General features: G+C 47.5%; 1 protein-coding gene and 1 long non-coding RNA gene across 3 annotated transcripts in view; one reads left to right on the top strand and one right to left on the bottom strand.

Moving 5' to 3' along the window:
- The window catches only part of KCNJ5 (potassium inwardly rectifying channel subfamily J member 5), a 30,419-nt gene extending 15,820 nt beyond the window's left edge, over window positions 1–14,599 (top strand). The window contains exons 2-3 of one of the 2 annotated variants that reach the window (XM_019713050.3): window positions 5,803–6,751; window positions 10,194–14,599. In XM_019713050.3, coding sequence (XP_019568609.3) covers window positions 5,815–6,751; window positions 10,194–10,516 — 1,260 coding nt within the window. In that variant the 5' untranslated portion in view covers window positions 5,803–5,814 and the 3' untranslated portion in view covers window positions 10,517–14,599. Of the gene's footprint in view, window positions 1–5,700; window positions 6,752–10,193 lie in introns of both variants that reach the window. The other variant, XM_088800828.1, reaches the window with a different exon arrangement.
- Window positions 14,600–16,291: 1,692 nt separating this feature from the next.
- LOC148757280 (uncharacterized) lies at window positions 16,292–20,614 on the bottom strand. The gene is made up of 3 exons (XR_016022354.1): window positions 20,040–20,614; window positions 18,495–18,566; window positions 16,292–17,254 (listed from the first exon to the last, which is right to left on the bottom strand). It is a non-coding gene; the product is annotated as an uncharacterized LOC148757280 (long non-coding RNA).
- Between the last annotated feature and the right edge of the window lie 377 nt (window positions 20,615–20,991).

The following is a 20,991-nucleotide window of genomic DNA, read 5'->3' as shown; positions in this document are numbered from 1 at the left end:
TCCACATTCCAGGCTTCCGCTCTCGGGGTTCCCTGTCCCCTCTGCGTGCTAGGTTCCCCGGCCCCCTCCAGGCTCAGGACTCGCTGGTCCCTGCTGTGGTCCGGGACAAAACCAGTTTCCTGCCGCAGTCGCAGTCGGGTCTCCGTTTCCCCAGTTGCCTCCCCTACGCCTCTCCCCCAAGGCTCCTGCGGGGGGACGGTCGGGGTGGGGGCTCATCAGGGACCCAGGAAGCAAGGAGCGGAGGAGAGGCAGGTCATGGAGCAGGAGAAACGCTCGGATCTGAGCTCCAGGGCAGTCTCTGCTTCAGTGTGCAAGCGCCAAAGCAAAAGTTCTAAGAAAATTCTTCATGCCTGGCTTCTTGGGGAAAGGGATCAAGAGGTTCCCAGCCAGGTGGCGCCGAGGTGGAGCGAGCTGACGACGTCCTCTGGGAGAATTAAGGACAGCTCTTCTGTGCAGACACCGGAGTCTGGAGCTGTGTTTGGATCTCAGCTCCACCGCATTAGCTGTGTGACTACCAGCAAGTTATTCAAGCTCTCTCCGTTTCCCCCTTTGTGAAATGAAGACAGTCCCACCCTTGTAGGAGCAAATGACACGAAGCCATGGAAGCATAATGCTGACACCCAGTCGGCCCTGGGGACCAGGTGGTTCTCCTTCCTCATCCTTGAATTGCTTGAAGCACTGGGGTGGGCATCTCCTCCCTATTCCCAGCCCTGCCCATAGATAAAAAATAGTAATAAGAATATAGCTACCACTTAAAAGATCGTCTATAAGGCAGGCACTGTACATGCACCTTTCATTTAATCTTCACAGCAACTCTCTTTGGTTGGCACGATTATCCCCATTTTGTAAATAAAGTAACTGAGGCTTAGGGAACTAACTTCCCCAAAAGTCCTGGGCTCAAGATATAATAAGGAGCTAGACAATCTGATGCCAGAGTCCGTTTGCCTGACTCTTCATTACCTGGTTCCCCTTTCTAGACGGTGCTTTATCTCTGCCATAATAAGGTACCACCAACGTAGTGGCTTAAAACAACACCCATTTATTAGTTCACAGTTCTGTAGGTCAGAAGTTCAGTCACAACTGGACTCTGCTCAGGGTGTTACAATGTGTCAGCCAACCACCTTCTCCTCTGGAACTCCGGGCCTCTTCCAAGCTCCTGTGGTTGTAGCAGAATTTAGTTCTTTGTGATTCTAGGATTGAGGACCCCATGTCCTTGTTGCTGTCAGCTAGGGGCCACTCTTAGCTTTTAGAGGTCACCCACATTCCTTGTGCCATCACCCTCTCCATCTTTAAAGCCAGCAAAGGAGAATTTCCCTGTCGTCTAATTCCTCTCGTGCTTCCAATCTCCGGCTTCAGGAAAAGCCCAGTCCCTCACCTGATTAGGTCAGGCTCACCCCAGATAATCTCCCCTTCTTAAAGTCACCTGTGCCATAACATAACCTAATCATAGGCGTGAGTGTCCTGTCCCCAAAGTCTGGAGGCATATACAGGGAGATTATCCCTGGGAGGGGGGGCAAGAATCTTGTGAGCATCTTAGAATGTGGCCTTTCTATGCCTAGTACATGCTCTATTGATAATACCTTTAATACCCCCTGCTAACCTGGAAGATCTCTGAAGGCATTGGGGCAGCCTATTCAACAACCTGTTTGAAATATTTCTATATTTTAACAACCAGTACAACCATCTAGATTTATATAGAACAGTATACAAATATCTCAGTGTGAGATCTGAGTATATCCTCTCCATTAATCTTCTTCCAATCTCATCCCATATCCCAAACCTTAGAAAATGAAGACTGACCCCTCACATTTAAGAGAGAAAAGAGGAGATCATTAAGCATGTCTGCTGTTTCCATTTTCACAGCAGGGAAACTGAACCTGAGACAAGACTCCCAGCCCAGTGCTCTCTTCAGAAAACCCTGTTGACTCCCCAAGTGCAGTTCCTATCAACCTTCCGTGTCCATGACTCTTGACTTTCTAGAGCATCTCCATGACACACAGTTTTCTTCACTGGGGGAGAGGGGTTAGAATTCTTAATACAGAAGTCCATTCATTAATGGATGTCACATTCATTAATGTATCATTTAAAACACAGCTTCTTTTGATCTTGCCTCTTTTGATTCTTTCTCCACTTGTGTTTATATATCAAAGAGATTAAACCACTTTGTTGGACTTTAAGCTCCATCTTTCCCAAGAGCTTTAATCGCGTCTCACTGCAGCTTCCCATTAGGAGAAAAGATAAAGAGTGGTGACGGGCTTGCTGAGGTTTAACAGGATCTGCTCAAGTTGGTGCGTGTCTCTGGTCCTGCAGAGAGCAGCTGTGGTACTTGGCTTGCCTCAGCCAGGCCACATCTTTCTATCTGCCTGTCTCTCCACAGGCAGTTCTGCACAGACCCCCGGGTTCAAAGGGTCCGTGATAGAATATAAACTACACAAAGGATGAATATATATGCATTTATCTTATTCACTGCTTTATCTCCAGCTCTTGGCACAGGAGCTAGGCTATAATAGTTCCTCAACTAATGCTTGCTGAATAGATGTGTCAATTAATAGAATGGATCTTGAAAATCTCATTAAATAAGCTTCATTGTCCCTGAATGTTCTTTTGACTTAGTGGGTTCCCAGCACTGGAGGCTAGGAATTCTAGGATGGGCATTTTGCTTGCCCTTTGAAGAAATCTGGTTAGTAAAGGCTCCAAGCCTTTCAGCTCCAAGACTGCACTGCAAATCCTCCACCGCGGGGTGGAGTGGTGGCTGGGGGCAGGGGCGGTGATTTCCATACATGCTTAGGCCTTTTTCTTCATCTTTAAAATGGCATTAATGGGATATTGCATTACATTTCAGTTCAAGGAGAGTTGAATATATATATTTATATTTACATTTATACTTATATTTATGTTTGTATTCAGACATCCCCCTAATGGCACCCAGGGTTGGATGAACAGGAAATATTATCTGAGGTTTATAGCAATAAACTGAGACAAAGACAGTTAGGACTGTTTCTTTGGATCACAGAGTGAGTTTGTTGGAAGCTGGGCTGGAATCCAGATCTCACCTGAGCTGAGTGAGGAACTGCTTCTGCAGACAATTCCAGCGCACTTAGAAAATATATGCCAGTATCAAATTGCAAGTAAACCTCCCTTTCCTCTCAGCTGAGTACAAGAAGTTTTCCAACCAGGGCTGAGGTGTCCTAAAAAACCTTTTTCTGTTGCCAGGACAGCACAAACCCTTCTCCTACAAGAACATATGAAAGTATGTTAAAAAATAAAGAAGGAAACAGTGCAGAAAATCAGCAAAAAGCAGTTTTCGCAAAAGAGCGGAGGGCAGGAGGATGTACTTTCCCAGGTACCCTGGCCAAGGACTTCACTCTTGAGGGCACTGTTCCTGCCCTGCCTAACATCAGGTGTTCAGGGAGTCCATGGCAGCACTTCTCCCAGACCCTATCTGGGTTCTAACAGCTGAGGTCCCCAGGGGCACACAGGGCCTTGGGATTCGAAGCATTTCTCAGTTTCTGGGCATCTCCCATCAAGTTTTCAGTAGGAAGTCTCCCACCTAGGGGCAGAGCAAAATTGTGCTTGGGATCCTGCAAAGCAGCACCAAGTGCTTCCCTCATTTATCTGTGTAACTGTCGTGTCAGGGAGCAGGGAGCAGGTGGCCCTGTGCAGAGTGGGAAATGGGCATCGGATGTCTGAGACAAACAGCCCTTCCTGTGACCCTTCAATACAATATTTTAAAGATTACCTTGAAATTGCCACAACCACCCAGGCAGCAGAGGAAAAGGTCTGTCAGCATCATCTGACTTTCCATGGTGGGTGAAAGCTTCCTCGTATAGTCAGTGAGGCAGTTGGCTCAATGGTTTAGAGAACATTCACCCAAGTTGTTCTATCAGGGACACAATTTCCGGGGAAGGCAAGAACCTGGGAAATCAAGAAAAGCTTACTTATAATGACAAAGAAGGGCTGAATGATAACATCCCCGGAGGTGACTTCTCTCAGGATCAGAAGCTCATAGAACTTTCCTGAGGGAGCAGCTCATCAGTCTAAGCACAAGCCATAGAACTTCAGTTTCTGCAGGCCATCGTATGGTGGGTGCTGTGAGCCCTCAGGCTGAAGCCAGATACACCGAGATCCAAACCTAAATCAGTCACTTACTTGAGCTTCATTTTTCAGATCAGAAGATTGGAGAGTTAATAACAGTACGTGTTTAATAGCTTTGTTGTAAGAATTATAAATGAGTTAATGGATATAAATTTCCTAGCACAGTGCCTGTCTCATGCAATGATCAGAAATTCATGTTGCTGTTATTAGCTGCAGAGATTCTCGTGGTCTTTTCTAGCCTCAGTAGTATCTCAGAGCATTTAAATGGGTATGAGCAGAATAGCAGAAAAACAGACGGAGTACTATAGGTTTCTGGGTATTGCTTTAAAGTGCAGTATATACTTCAAAAACATTTTACAGCCTTTTTAAATTTTAATTTTTATTGAGATATAATTGACATATATTGGTGTATTAGTTTCAGGTGTACAGCATAATGATTATATATATGCGTCTATTACAAAATGATCACCACAATAAGTTTAGTTAACATCCATTCCCACACAGTTACAATATTTTTTCTTGTGATGAGAACTTTTAAGAGCTCCTCTTTATTCAACGTTCAGGTTAAATATAGTCATGATGCTGTATATTACATCCCCAGGATTTATCTTAATGACTGGAAGTTTGTACCTTTTGATCCCTTCACTCATTTCACTCACCCCTTCACCCCCTCCCCACCCCCTCAGCCACCAATCTATTCTCTGTATCTATGAGTTTGGTTTCATTTTTAGATTTCATGTATAAGTTTATAGTCTTTTGAAAATCTTGGAGTATTAATATCATGCCCACCACAATTTTTTAGAGGGCAGGGAATTACTGAAAACAAACTTTTTAATGGTGGGTCTACACAACAATTTGTTATATTAGTGCTCAGACAGCCACAGACTCCCCACCCAGACAGTAAGAGTGACCAAACGGTGAATTAGATCCATGCTGCGTTTTCCTTTCTGTCTGCTGCTAAGATCTGATAAAAAGGGGATATAAAGGAAAGAGCACAGGCTTTGGGCTCAACAAGCAATAATTCAAATGTCAGCTCTGCCACTTACTTGTTTGGTAGCCCAGGTGTCACTTGACCTCTTTGGAATGTTTTCATATTTATTTACTCATGTATTCACTAAGTATTTTTTGAGTACATAGAATGTGCCAGGCTATGATTTGGGTTCTGGGAATAGCTTAGGGAGCAAAACAGATCAAACGTGTGCCTTTGTGGCCCTTACATTCTAATGGAGGGAAAGAGATTATTAGAAATTAGCATGAGGCATAAGCAAACAATATAGTATTTATATGATGGAGATTATGAGATCTAACTCTGATGGGTTGTTGTGGTGGATACCAGTGACGGTCCATGTATAATGCATGGCCTACAGTAGGCATTTAATAAATTGTTGCAATTGTTATTTTTTAAAATTGCTCTGAGATGTCTTGAAATCCTTTAACACTTAGTGTATACTTTGCACTTAGGAACTGTTCATTTATTCATTCAACAACTCTAGAGCTTTTATTATATGCTAGACCTTATACTAGTCACCAGGGATACAAGCCAATAATAGAAGAAACATAGTCCCTCCCTTGAGTCTGCCCACAGTCTTGTCTGCTGTATCCTAGATGTGAGGCCTTTGAGCGCGCAGAGGTGGGAGTGACGTCAAAGTCTGGCGTTTCTGGGAATCAGAGCAGTCTTCTTCACTGATGATGTCTTTTTCAACTCAGCATATCCCAGCTATGGCTGGCGATTCTAGGAACGCTATGAACCAGGATATGGAGATTGGAGGCACTCCCTGGGACCCTAAGAAGATTCCCAAACAGGCTCGAGATTACATCCCCATTGCCACAGACCGCACCCGCCTGCTGGCAGAAGGCAAGAAGCCCCGCCAGCGCTACATGGAGAAGAGCGGCAAGTGCAACGTCCACCATGGCAACGTCCAGGAAACCTACCGATACCTGAGTGACCTCTTCACCACGCTGGTGGACCTCAAGTGGCGCTTCAACCTGCTGGTCTTCACCATGGTCTACACCATCACCTGGCTGTTCTTTGGTTTCATCTGGTGGCTCATTGCTTATATTCGGGGTGACTTGGACCATGTTGGTGACCAAGAGTGGATTCCTTGTGTTGAAAACCTCAGTGGCTTTGTGTCTGCCTTCCTGTTCTCCATTGAGACTGAAACCACCATTGGGTACGGCTTTAGGGTGATCACAGAGAAGTGTCCAGAGGGGATCATACTCCTCCTGGTCCAGGCCATCCTGGGCTCCATCGTCAATGCCTTCATGGTGGGGTGCATGTTTGTCAAGATCAGTCAGCCAAAGAAGAGAGCGGAGACGCTCATGTTTTCCAACAACGCGGTCATCTCCATGCGGGACGAGAAGCTCTGCCTCATGTTCCGAGTGGGTGACCTTCGCAACTCCCACATCGTGGAGGCCTCCATCCGCGCCAAGCTCATCAAGTCCCGGCAGACCAAAGAAGGCGAATTCATCCCCCTGAACCAGACTGACATTAATGTGGGCTTTGACACGGGGGATGACCGTCTCTTCCTAGTGTCACCACTCATCATCTCCCACGAGATCAATGAGAAGAGCCCTTTCTGGGAGATGTCTCGGGCCCAGCTGGATCAGGAGGAGTTTGAAATCGTGGTCATTCTAGAAGGGATGGTGGAGGCAACAGGTAAGACACTTCATCCTCCTTGGGCCTTACCACACGCAGTAGCTTAGGTTACTGGGATTCCAGAGGATGAAAGTTCATGCCTGAGAATCCTGAGATGGCACAGTCAACGAGCCCAACCCCTAAGTCGTGATCTAAGGAGTATTGGTACTCAAGATGGAGTAATAACAGCAGGTAACAAGGTTCACTGAACTTTCCCAACTTCCAGGCAGGATTCTAAACTTTAAACATATACCTCATTTAGTGTCCTCCCATGCCCTCTGAGATAGAGTTCCTTACATCACAGATTGAGAAACAAGGCACAGACAGGCAATTTATTTGTCCAAGAGAAGTGCTACTAGGTTGAGAGTCAAGATGCACATCGAGGAAGGGGGACCCGAAAGCCAGCTCTTGTTTCCAACAGGCTACATCACCTGCCCCTTCCCATCCTGGAGCAGGTAAGTGTTTACCCCAAAAGAGTTGTGCAATCAAATAACTTTGGGAAACATGGGATTAGACAAAGGTGACCTGGTTTCTTAATGGTACGGCTTTACGGTGTCTTACATGTTGTGAATTGCTTCATGAGGGTGAACAGTGAGCAGAATTTCCCAAACTTAAGGATTCCCAGTGTCACAGAAACCTCTTTTTGAAGAGACCTATGCCCTAGACCTGTGGGAGCAGCTCTTCTTGCTGCCACTCTCCAGAGCAGCCTGACCCCCGGCTCCCCTATGGAAGGCTGGTTCGGTGATCACTGGGCATGCAGAAAACAGTGCATCCAAGTTCAATTATGCCCAAGGCGTGACCTCTCTGTGGCCAGCCTGGCACCTCCCTGCTCAGCTACCAATTCTCACAAGCAGCTGGCAACCAAGACTTTCCACCATTCCTCACTCATGGCAGAGCTCTGTGTGGGCCTCCAAAGAGTGCCAGGCCTGAGAAGCCCAAATGCCCACGCCCACCACTCGCTGGACCTCCTGGAGAGAAGAGCCCTCAGCAAACCCTGCACCCTGCTTCTTAGTCCCTTCCTCTTGCTCCCTTTCTCTTTTTTTCACTGAGTAGGCTAAGCACTTGTAGAAAACTCACTCAGGCTTGGAATGATATGTATTTTTCTAATTCTTGCAACAACACCTCAGGGCTGGCTTCAGTCTTCCTTTACAGATGTGAAAGCTGCATGGGGCAGCTTCACGTAGACAGGAGGTGGCCAGACCCAAGTCTTTCACTTACAAATCTAGAGCTTTGTCTACCACACCACACAGCCCATAAATATTAGGAGCCTGCCACAAAGGTGGCCAAACAAGCCTTCTTCACCTTTCAGAAGCTGGTTACTAGGTGGGAGAGTTAGACAAAGGCAGCCACAGACCTTCCCATGCAGGGCCAGGAGGACCTGGTTGGGGGGTGGCAAATGGGCTCCAGGGGCTGGTGCAGCTGGGCTGCTTGACCATCTGCTGGGCTAGAGCCTGTATAGGCAGCATATGGTGGCAGCCACAGGAGTCCCTGGGGCCAAGGACAGTCGGGATGCTGGAAGCTTCCTCCAGCCGGGCCAGGCGCTCACAGGTCATACCACCCTTGGTGCTAGGCTCAGGGTCAGACCACAGGCTGAGTTTCTGGGGGAAGAGCTCAACTCCAAGGCCGAAAAGGAGGGGTCAGGTCAGACACATGGGGACAAACAGGAAGGCCGTACATTACCATTCACCTGGCTACCCTCACTGCTACCTGAAGCGGAGAGAGTGAGTGCTGAGACTGCCCAGTGGGCTTCCTTCATCTGGTCTCCTTCAAAGTCAGTGGCCTGCAGTTGACCTTCCCCATCTGGTTGACCTCCCCTCCCATGACCTGGGTTACCCTTGCTGCTGTCCTTGGGACTGCAGGGAGACCAAAGACACGAGGGAAGGAGACCACCCACCCACATTTGTTGTGATCTCAATGATCTCAATGGTTTGATTGCTACAGTATGGAGGCCAGCATCTGCTGTGATTTCAGGCCAGGGTTTGACTGCACAGCTCTGCCATAACTTGCCTGTGTGAGTTGGGGCAAGTTGCTTAACTTGTCAGGAAAATGAGGATAATAACCTCACAGGATCGTTGGGGGAATTGAATGATTAAATGGAGTAACGTATTCTAAAGCACAGTGCCTGGCACCTAGAGGGGCTTCTGTCCTTTACAAATGCATTGGAAGGTGACTACAAGGGGCACAGGTAGGGTTTCTAGCTATACGTTTGCCCACTGCCACATCCCAGGAGCAGGGACGGAAGAAGAGCAGGAAGAGCTCCAGAGGCTTGGCCCAAAGGCTCCCACAGAGGTACTGTCCAGCTCTTAGTGAAGCCCTGAAAGTGTAGACATCTGACATTCCTGCATCTAGGCTGGTCAGCGCCCAGCTTGAGCCTCCACAACTCTGCTGAGACTGGGCTTTGGGCAATGAGGGGCAAGGACTGAATGGCAAGGCCTGACCCAGACAGCCCTGCATCCCCACGCCCAGAGCAGAGAGCAAGCTATGAGCCCACAGTGTGTGGGGTGCATTGAGGTTGCCCAGCACAGAGCACAAAGGGAGGGGAAGCAGCCTTCAACGTGGACTTGTTTGTATGAGACCCCACCAGAGAAAGGCCAAGCTGGAGTGAGCTTCTCCTTCAGTTCCCAACGAGCACTTGCTCATACCTTCCTTGGCCAGAAGGTTAAATATCAGAAAGCTGCTTTCCTGTGACTCTAAGCACAGAGGCTCCCTTCTCCATAAACAAAGCTGCCCTCCCTCTCTGGAGAGAAAGTAACACCTAAAAATAACACAGGCATGTCAGGGCTGAGTGGACAGGGAATGGAGGCATTGGAGCATGCTCAAATCAAGGAACCAAGCTCTGTGTGTGTGTGTGTGTGTGTGTGTGTGTGTGTGTGTGTGTGTGTGTGTATCTGTGTGTGTGTGAGTGTCTGTGTGTGTGTGTCTCTGTGTGTGTGTGTGTCTCTGTGTGTGTCTGTGTGTGAGTGTCTCTGTGTGTGTGTGTGAGAGAGAGAGAGAGAGAGAAGCTTCTGCGCATATGTGTCTACCCAAAACAATCCCCATGTGTTCGAAATGCCTGTCAGCTTCTCTGAATTCACTCTCTGAATTTATCTTTGTTCAAACCATTTTCCTACCTCTTTTCTTGTTTTGATCTTCCAGATCTTAATGCTGTTTTCAGGAACCATGTTCCTAGGTCCAGCTATTCCAGAATTATCCACTCCAGTCTCTAGGAACCTATGTCAGAATCTCGCATTTCTAATTTTCTGCCTTCATCACACCTTGAGCTCCTTCAGGGCAAGGACTGTTTCTTAATTAGCTTTATATCTCCATCACGCTTAGCACAAAGTAGATGTTCAGCAAATGCCTAATTAATCAGGTGGGTGGATGGATGGATGATGGATGAATGGACAGATGGATGGATAACTGGACAGTTGGATGGATGGATGGCTGTGGCCAGTCCTAATACATGTACCCTCCATTGCCCCAGGCATGACTTGCCAAGCACGGAGCTCCTACATGGATACAGAAGTGCTCTGGGGCCACCGGTTCACACCAGTCCTCACCTTGGAAAAAGGCTTCTATGAGGTGGACTACAACACCTTCCATGACACCTACGAGACCAACACACCCAGCTGCTGTGCCAAGGAGCTGGCAGAAGTGAAGCGGGAAGGCCGGCTCTTCCAGTATCTCCCCAGCACCCCCCTGCCAGGAAGCTGCGCTAAAGCAGAGCTGGATGCAGAGGCTGAACAGAATGGAGAGGACGAGCCTGAGGGGCTAAGTGGGTCCCGGGAAACCAGGGGTTCCGTGTAAGGGCTGCAATCTCCTCACAACCTCCCTTCACTGACTTCTATGAACTCAGACACTGTAGAGCCAGGGGTGAAGGGGCTGAATTAGCTGAGTGTGGTGTTTGGGGTGCCCAGAACCCATCAGAGCTCTGTGGGGAGGAACAGTATATCCAGTCCTGGAATCTCCCAGCTCAGGGCCTCTCCAAACAGGTGGCCTGTTTCCTGGGCCCCCACAGCAATGCTGTCTCTTCCCTTCCAGCCTCTGTGGGTGCTGGCTAAGGGCCTGGCCTGGATGGGTTTCCCCACTGAAAATTACAGGGTGGCCTCTGTCCTCACACACACCTCTGACATCTGACCCTAAGACTTAAGGATCACCTCCCTTCTTACGCCTCACAAACCAACTGGCAGCTCCCCCCTGGAGGTTGACACCTAGAGAGAGCTGTCACCCCATCCTCTCATTACAACCACCCTAAGGCTCATCATGGCTTTAGGGAGGAGAGATTCTGCCCTCCTGGAAGCTCAAATCCCCATCCTAGAGTGAGCTCACAGACTTCGTGGGTAATGGTCGATCCAAGTCACGCAGGCACTGCCTTTCAAATCTGAGACCAGTGACTTTTTGAGAGCTGCTGTGTACAAGGCCTTGATGATCTCTGTCCATACCTGGGAAGTGTGTGTGTTTTTCCTCTGCTGTGTTCTACAGGTCAAATGTAACCTACTGGATAATTGATCTCCTTCAAGTAACTCTTAGGAGGCAGCCTGGACCACAGAGCACCTCTGAGCACGTGGATAGTTGCCTCAGCCACTTCCTGGCCACCCCTAAGTCACACTGTACTCTCTACCTTCCACCACAGGCAGAACCCCAGAAGCTGGCTCTTTTTTGTACTTTGGGCCCAAGAATCTCAAAGCACTTCTAACCTTCACTGTGGTTTTCTTACACAGTCTCAGGGAGACTGTGGGGAATCCAGGTAGAACGCAAGCTGAGTTTCAGAGGGCAAGGTGAGCCAGTCAGTGCTGAAACAGGGACTGTGGAGAGGGAAGAGAAACAGGGAGAAAGGCAAGCAACTGCAATTTTAAAATAAGCATGGGCACCTATTGTTGCTGAGGTGTCTGACTTCAGAGCTCAGCACATCTTTGTTACCCTGAGAATTAGGGGAGGCGACGCAAAGGGAGAGTTGACTCCAGAGGCAGCTTCACCTTCAAGCTCAGGCTGGACAAATTCTCAGCTGGTGCCAAGAAGCCCCTTCGGCAGGCACAGGTCTAAGAAGGCAGCTGGGCTGGGAGAGCAGGAATGGTGCCCAGGAAGGGGAAGGGGAGCACCGCCTCCTCCCAACTGGCAAACATGGGGTGAGGGGAATCAGCGGGAGAATCAGGATGGGGTGAATGTTAAGAGAGAAAAAAGCAGAGAAGAGCCTTGAAACTGACAGCTTCAGAGGGCTTTTCATTTCCAGGATAGATGGCATAGAAAGAGGACGGACAGATGGACAGATGGATAGTGCATGTTCTCATGTTGATGGATGGAGCCTGTCTGGTACATGTGGAGACAGAGAGGCTTCAGATTAACTGACTTAGACATGGAGAGAGAATTCTGTTCCCCAGTCACAGAATTATGGAAGCCTCACCCACCATTTTCATAGCTCTCAACTGGCCTTTGAAAATGGAAGCATTTTCCTGCCCCAAAGCCACAGTGAGGCAGAAAGTTAGGGTAGAGCAAAGGGGAATGTGTGTGGACCTCAGGCCCAGGTCCCCCCAGGCTGGTCTTCTAGGTTCTGGGACAGATGAGAAGAGAAGGCAGGCAGCCTGAGATGGGGACAGTCACTCGTGGACGGCCACCCTCAGGGCAGGGGATCCCTGCGCTGGGGCACGTGGCTGGATCTTGAGAGGTGGGCACAGGGAAGCAGTGAGCAAGCAGGGGTCTTCTCCAGGGGCGTGGTGCTGAGTTGAGGTTCCAGGCATCCCTCTGTGGTGAAGAAGGTCTTGGAGGGGATGGGGAACGGGCTGGAATCCTGCCCTTGGGTAAAGGAAGCAGACCACCTACAGCACCCCAGTATGCAATCAGGAATCTAAGGCAGGGAGTCCATTACTGAGACTGGATGCCTTGGGGTGAGAAGAGCTACAGCTGCACTGCCCCGGTACGCACCCAAAGCTGGCCAGATCCAAGGCTTACAGAGCAGGACTATTTCCTTGCCCTCAGCTGAATCTAAAACTTGGCTCAGTCATACTGATCAGTGCCTGCAAGCTACAGCCCTCAGGCAACTAAGCAAGGACAGGGAAACCACAGAGGAAAGTAGTCTTGTAGCTGGACTGGGGCCTGGGGCCTGGGGCCTGTTTCACAACTGCCTCTGTTCATGATTCTAAACATCCCGCAACTCACCAAGCAAGCCCCTCTCCCATTCTCTAACTCTGCGGTGCCTCCATGAATCGAAATCACATCTCTTGGCCAACTACAGAAGCTACAGAAGAGGAAGATACTGTAAAGGCTACAGAAGAGGAAGAGATCAAAGTCGTCCTCTTCTAAAGCTCGCTGATAGGCCAGAGCCCACGTACATTGGGATTAGTCACATGCTTACCTAAGTGTTCATATTAGCTGCTTTCTCTCATGGAAACGCAAATGCAAGATGACTGCCATTCATATCTCTAGGAAATCCTTCTTCGTGACCAGTTGATCCAACTAAAGCTTGAAATGTTCGAATCGTTTTCTGGAAGTGCTTGTATAAACATGGACTTACTCATTGTAAAGTCTGATGAGGTCCCGAGCTTCAGTGGGTCACTTTACAAACAATGTGCCTGCACACAAGCCACTGTGGGTCATAGCACTGAGTTGCATAGCTCAAAGCCCACCCATCACTTATGATGGGCCACACATTGTTCAGCCACGTAGTAAGGTGGAGTCAGTGGTAATTCCCACAGGCCTCAACATCTCCAAAATCCCAAAGCATTATTCCCTGATCAGATGCTAAAAGCATTGGGAGCTAACTTCCTGCCTTAGCATTTATGTCCTTCCTTTCTGAGAACAAACATCCCCTGTAAGGAAAAGGCCCCAGGAACTCAGAAGAAGGTAAGTTCCCACTAGTTCTCCTCTGCCCATCAATTTGACATCTGACAGATGTTGACATCATTGCCCAAAGGACCCTGTTCTCAGGCCAGGTAGAATGGGCATTGTCAATGATTCAGACGCTACCCTAGCTGTGCAGTCAGAACCCAGTTCCTGGCATTTCCTTCTGCTGCTTTGAGATGATGGCTTGAGCAGTTGATCTTGGTGGAGGAGAAAAAGCCCTTGTGTGTCTGGAGAGAAACCTCTCTGCTTGTGATCTATAACAACTGGGCACGTTCTTTCACATTGGTTATCCTATGCCCTGCCTTCCAGCAGGCCTCAACCATGTGTCTCTTTTGAGTTGGAGCCATAGAAACTTGAACTTTTTGTATTGAAGTTGCTAAACACAAAAACAATTGGCCTGTTGTCTTCTAAGAATATGCCCTGAATACATCTCTGCACATACACCATTTACTAAGCACCTACTATGTGCCCAGTGGTGGATTTGGCACTTCACCTAGGTGATTGCATATAATTCTCAAAACACTGCAGAAAAGCTCTTAGAAACCCCTTGTTACCAATGATTCAACTGAGGTTCAGAGAGGTTAATTAGTTTGCTCAAGGCCACAGATGATAGGCACCAAGTGCCCCCCAAGCAAACACAGACGAGCTGTCATCCTGCCTAACACCCACTTCTGGGGCATCTTGGGGAGCTTGGGCAGCAAACATAAGGACCCCGCACTTCTTCAGACGGCCAGTTTGTGTGCCGTGCCATGCCATGCTGTGATGTGCCAGAGGGCTTCAGATTCCATCCACCAGCAGGTCCTCTTGTGGCAGCATAATTGGGAAACACCTTTCTTTGATTCCTAGAGAATTAATGAGCTATGAAGAGAGATTAGATGGGGAATTATTACTTTCAGGAAGAAGCCAGTTGTTCTGCTTGGATTGGTTTTCACTAACATCTCCTTAAACTACCATGTCAAATCTTTCTCCCTGTGTAGGATTTCTCAGCCTTCTTATTAAAAAGAACATCACTGTACTGCCAAACATTCATCCAATAAAGTGGATTTGATCTTACTGATCTTTCTCATCTTAAGTAGATGGCCATTGGCTTCCCATTGAAATTTACAGCCAGTTTAAGCAAGCCTGTCTGTGTTGTTTTCATCAGTCTGAAAACACAGTAGCAACATCAAGACTAGTGTTGCGGTGAGAGCGTGGGCAAAGGTGAGGAGGAGGAAACTGGATGAGGAGAGCTGGACCAGGAGTCAGGGCACAGCCTCCATGGGCAAAGTGTGGGCATGGGTACAAGAAATGCAGGGAACATAAGCAGTGTGACTCTTGTGTTAGTCCTTTGTTCCCTCTCCCGAAAATAATTTTCACATATTCTCTAATGCCAAAGGTTCAGAATATACATTACCTAAGAAATGAGTAACTAAAAATAACCACTGTAGGGAGCCCCTGGACTGGCAGTCAGCGTTCATGGCACGAACTGGCAAAATGATCGATGTTACCGAACAATGCAGAAGGGCCATGGAAGCTGTGATGTTGAATATTGGCAAAAGACTTCAGCGTTTTGCAAGTTAAGGCCAAAAGTCTCTGTTGAAAATGTCATTAGTAGCAGAGGATTTCAGATTGGTGTCTCTTCTGCTCTAGCTGACCCAATGGGACTTGAACAGCTCAGATTTACAAATGAGGTTAACTGAAGAGCTTTCACTTAAACCACTCCAAAAGGATAAGACAGCTCACCAAGACTTTGGTTTAGAAAAAGAAGCACTATTTTAAGTTGTGAAAGGCAGCACAGCAATGATGCGTGTGGGAGGTTTCCCATGTCTGGCTAAGTGGCCCACCCATGGTAACCAGGTATGTCTTAATCCATTCCGGCTTCTATTACAAAAATATCCAGCTGCTTAAGCAACAAACATTTATTTCTCATAGTTCTGGAGGCTGGGAAGTCCAAGATCAAGGTACCAGCAGCTTTGGTGTCTGGTGAGGGCCTGCTTCCTGGTTCACAGACAGCCATCTTCTCACTGTGTCCTCACCTGGTGGAAGGGATGAGGGAGCTCTCTGGGGTCTCTTCTATAAGGGCACTAATCCCCTTCATGAGGGCTCCACCCTCATGACCTAGTCACTTCACGAAAGCCCCACCTCCTAATACTATCACATGAGGGCTTAGGGTGTCAACACATACATTTGGAGAGGGCACATTCAGTCTGTAACAAGGCATATGCCGTTAGTGCCTGTGACCTAGGCCAAAGCAGGTGCAGAGCCTCCCAGCTGCCTTTGTGGTGGTAATGTAAAATATAACCATACGCCAAGGCCAGGAGGTTCTGGGAGCAGTTGTCTGTTTGTCTGAGGGGAAGCCTATTGGCCGCAGATGACACTACGAATACTGTTCAATATCAGAAGGGAGACGTGAAGTCAGAGGGCAAGAGGTGGGCCCCTCAGTGGACACATTTGCCAGTCAAGCCTGGATTGCAATTTGGGAAAGGAAAACAATCACACCTTTCTAATAAAAAACAAAAATCTGAACATTACCCTCAGCAAACCCACCCTGACTTAAAAGGTCCAGACTTTGCTTGTGCCAGTCAGAAGACCAGTATGAGAGACACATCCTGGAGGTCCCTACAGAGCCTGTTAGATGCCAGCTATAAAGTATGTTGACTTCTTCATGGCAAATAAATATCTAGGAAGTTTCAGAAACAGAAATGTTGCTGACTTTTTCCTCTAACAGACCATTTACTTTCACTCAAAGCTGCTACTAAAATAACCTTGCCTCCCTTAATTGAGGCAAAAATCCTAAATCACAGAGGAGGAATTAATGAGAATTTGGATACATTAGCATACACTTTGAGCTGTATCCCTCTACCAAGTGGCAAAAGCCTAAGTGAAGAAATCTAGGGCTGAGTGGGGTGAGGCTGCGGGTAATAAGAAAGCAGGTGATACATTTAGAATCCCTTTATGTGCACGCACGACTGTCACTGTCACATTCCAAATTGACTCTTAAATAAACACGTTCATGGAAGAGTCGGCAGTCAGCCCTGTGTGATTGAAACCTTTACAGTGGTAACCATTTTCTCTCTGAACCTGAAGAAGTTATCAGCATGGTCATTCAGGAATTCACCCACCATCTGTTCCTCTCACAGTCCAGCTGGGTGTGGTCCGTGGAGCAGATGGGAAAGAGGGGAAGTGTGTTTGCTGAACCCGGACTGCACCCTGATGGAGAGAAACGTGGCTGTTTACATCCCTGTCATTCCCACTCAGGCACTGTGTTGGTAGGGCCCTCTCCTCCTTCTTCTTCGGGTTAAGCACCAGATTAGAATTCTGCCCAATGGGCATGCCCCATCCTCAGGGGTCCTCATGGTCTTTTCGTGTAAAAGGAAAGAATCCTGTGGGGGAGCTGTTTCTCTTTACTTGTCTCCCAGAATCCCAGTGAAACCACAGTAGCTGCGAACCTGGCCATCAGTCCAGCAGCCATCCATCCTGACCATTCCCACCAGGCCCAGTGGACCCATATTAGGAGTTCCAACAGCCATCTCATGTCAGAAATCACGGGGCCAGCTCCACACAAAGTCCAAAAGGTCTCTGACTTTTCAGTGTCTCCATTTCCCTACACATTCTTTCATTCGACAGATACTTATTGAGCACCTTCTACGTGCCAGAAGCAGGAATGGGTGCCATGCATTCTGATGCGATCAAGACAGGTATGATCCCTGCCTCCAAGGAATTTGCTGTCTGTTGGGGAGTGGGGAGAGAGATGGAAAAAGAACACCAAAAAATGAGAAGATTAGAGTTTGTGATATGGGCTGTGAAGGAAACAAACAGGGTACTGAGGTCAAGAACATCAGGGGTGTACCTGAGGAAGGACGTAGGGACGGCCTCCCCGAGGAAGTGCCACTGAGCTGAGACATAAAACGTGAGGAGGGATGAACTGATCAGGCAAAGTGGAGGGAGGGATTGACTCTGGGCCGAGGGAACAGTGTGTATTTAAGAGTTCCCAGGTGGGGGCACCAAGATGACTCAGTTGGTTAGAGCACGAGCTCTCAACAACAGGGTTGCCGGTTCGATTCCGACCTGGGCCAGTGAGCTGCACCCTCCACAACTAGATTGAAGACAACGAGCTGCCGCTGAGCTACCGGAGGGGCAGCTGGATGGCTGAGTTTGTTAGAGCACGAGCTCTCAACAACAAGGTTGCCGGTTCATTTCCCACATGGGATGGTGGGCTGCGCCCCTGCCACTAAAGACTGAAAACAGCGACTGGACTTGGAGCTGAGCTGCGCCCCCCACAACTAGATTGAAGGACAACGACTTGGAGCTGATGGTCCCTGGAGAAACACATTGTTCTCCAATATTTCCCAATAAAATTTAACAACAACAAAAATGTCCTCAGGTGGAAGAAGGGGAAAGAAAAGGCCAGGGAGGCTGCAGCACGGGCATCAGGGGAAGCTCAGGCACTGTCTGACTGGGAGTTATGGCTGTGAGTGTGGACTTTGTCCCAAGTACACTGGGAAGCAGTGGAAAGGGTTTTATCAGAGGGGTGACACTATGCGATTCTACACTGAGAGCGTGTGGTCTCAGATGCGTGGCCCTTTCATTCCCCAGGGGGCACAAGTTATCAGCCACATTGGGGCACCTTCTGAACCTCTCAGTCTGGCTGTACCCAACCTTGGTCTCCAAGGCCTAAAAGCCACAGGTAATTCTAAATACTTCTTTATAAATATTTCCAAGTTGTACACGCAGGGCTATTTCTGAATCATTCTGAGCAAATTCATTCCAGGTATTATTGCACAGCTCTTGCATGTCAAGACGCTGATAGAATTGTGTGAGAACTCTTACAAGTGCCACAAGCCACTCCCCATGTCCATTTCCCACCTTTGCCTGGCAACAGCCTCATTGAGCCGCCGGCACTGGTTGTCATGCTACGCTCGGGCAACTTAAGAATATCCAGAAAGACTTCCTGCTGTATAGCACTGACCTTGACAGCTCATTCCACATTTGTTTCAAATAGGCAGCAGGCTCTTTTCATTGCAACACTTCCAGGCAGTATCTGCAAGAGAAAACTAGTTTCTTTTCAAAGCCTTTAAAGTTTCCACATTAAAAAAGAAATTGCATTCTGTGAGAAGCTGTTGATGTGTATGACATATGCACAACATCTTGAAAATTGTGATTGGTAGTGTGACAATCAGAGAAGTCCAGCTCTCACCCGCTTCCCAACTCCTTTCCCCTTCATGATCTCTCTTCCCCATTCCAATCATGGACCCCCTCGATGGCTCACACTCTACCCTACCTCCCCACTTCCCTCCCACTGCTTAATGCCTCACTGCCCTCTGAGTTTTCCCTCTAAAGCTCTTCCAAGTATAGTATCCCCCAAGCCGGTTCAAGTCATTATTCCTTCCTCCTCCCGTGTTTCCCCGAAAATAAGACCTAGCCGGACAATCAGCTCTAACGCATCTTTTGGAGCAAAAATTAATATAAGACCTGGTATTATGTTATATTATATATTATATTATACCTTATATTATATTATATTATATTATATTATATTATATTATATTATATTATATTATATTATATTATATTATATTATATTAAAGACCCGGTCTTATATTATAGTAAAATAAGACCGGTGCTGTATTAGTTTTTGCTCCAAAAGACACACTAGAGCTGATTGTCTGGCTAGGTCTTATTTTCGGGGAAACAGGGTATGTATATGACAATAAGGTTGTATTTAAAAAACAAAAACCTTTTCAGGATGGAAGAGTTCAAGAGCGTGGAATTAGGTTGTGCCCAGCAGTCCTTTCAGGCCACCCTATCAGGCCATATATAACTCGTAACCATTCACTCACTTATTCAGCACCTTCTGTGTTCTGAGCATCCTGCCAGGAGCTGGGGAAGCTGAATGGAATCAGACATGGCCTCTGCCCTGTGGGATCCCAGAGCCAAGTTGGATGGCAGGTTGCGAACTGCTCTGACTCGTCTCATTGACCAATCATCTTAATCTTTTTATAGACACAGATAATGTGCATGTTGTTGGGTACTAGAGGAAAGAACCAGATAAAAATACCTGGATACATTCATGAAAAATTATTGAAAGAAAAGACTCAAAATGAAGGTATTGTCTATAAAAGCAATAATCTGTCATTGAATCAGGATTAATGATTTATACATTTAAAATGTGCCATTAAAAGACAGTACCAATTCCAGGCAAAACCTTTATATCCTCCACACGTACTACTCTCTTCACTTTAATCTCTGGAGAACTGGTAAACCAGCAACAGTTAACCTCGTGTACCATCAGTCATTTGCCATCTGTGATGAGTACAGAGTTCACAGTATGCAGAGGATAAGTCAGTATTGTGAGAATTTTTCTGAGTTCCTCCTGGCTAAGTCATAGGCATGGATTAGATCTATGCATCCCTTTTTCTTGTGTTGTAATTGTGAACACAGTTTCCAGGATTTTTTTTCATGCTGCAAGTGGGAAAAAAAAAAAAAAAGGAATCACAGTCATTCATCCACAGACCTGGAAAACTCTGGCGTCCAGACCTGCGGTCCTGCAGGCTCTCCTGAAGCCCTCTCTTGTCCATATCACTGCGGACAGCCAGGGAGAGGCAGCATTTCCCAGCGGGAAGCTCACAGCCCACAGAGGGAATCTCTGCAGAACATGCAGTCCAGGGTTCTCACTCACACTCCCGTCATTGAGCAAACCTCAGTGAGTTCCAATGCCAGGGAACAAGAACACTATGCACCTGGCACTGTACTTGGGACTGGAGTTCCAACAATGAGCAAAAGAGATACAGCTCTTGTCTTTCAGGAGCTTATCTTCCAGTCAGGAACAAGCATTAATCTAATCAATTTGCAGATATGAGTAGTGTAAACTTATGCTTACACTTTTGCCCAGTCCTTTGAATTAGAGGTATACGGGCAATGAAAGTATGAAAAGCATGGAACCTTACCTGGTCTGGAGGAGTGGCACTTGAGCTGAAATCTGAACCATGAGAAGGGCTTAATCAGGAGGAGTCGGGGAGAAGAAAGGCCCTCCAGGACTGGGCATTGCTTTGAGAATGATTCAGATTGGGTGAGAAGGGGGGAATGATGCTCTGAAAGATCTAAAAGCGAGCCAGGGGAAGGGGCTGGAACCGGGGGCGGGGGGAGGCGTGAAGCAGGACCTGGGCTGCACCGAAGCTACCATGGTGATACAGACTTTGATTGCTATCTTAACAGCAATGGAATGCCACTGAAAGGTTTGCATTTTTAAAAATAATTTTCTGGCTAAGAGAACAGAATAAATTGAAAGGGTCAAGAGGATATTTTAAGGGGCCAGTTGGGTGAGAAATGATGGTAACTTGGACAAAGAAGGCATCAGTGGAGCTGAAGATACATTGATGGATTTGAGAAAGTACAAGAGCAATAATTAACATAACGATGGGATCCTGGGGAGATGGGAATATTAGGGTGGATGCACAAGCCTCTTT

Source organism: Rhinolophus sinicus, chromosome 9, assembly GCF_057876585.1.
Source record: "Rhinolophus sinicus isolate RSI-liver-muscle chromosome 9, RSI-T2T, whole genome shotgun sequence".
NCBI classification, from domain to species: domain Eukaryota; kingdom Metazoa; phylum Chordata; class Mammalia; order Chiroptera; family Rhinolophidae; genus Rhinolophus; species Rhinolophus sinicus.
This window is presented reverse-complemented; position numbering and strand designations above follow the sequence as displayed.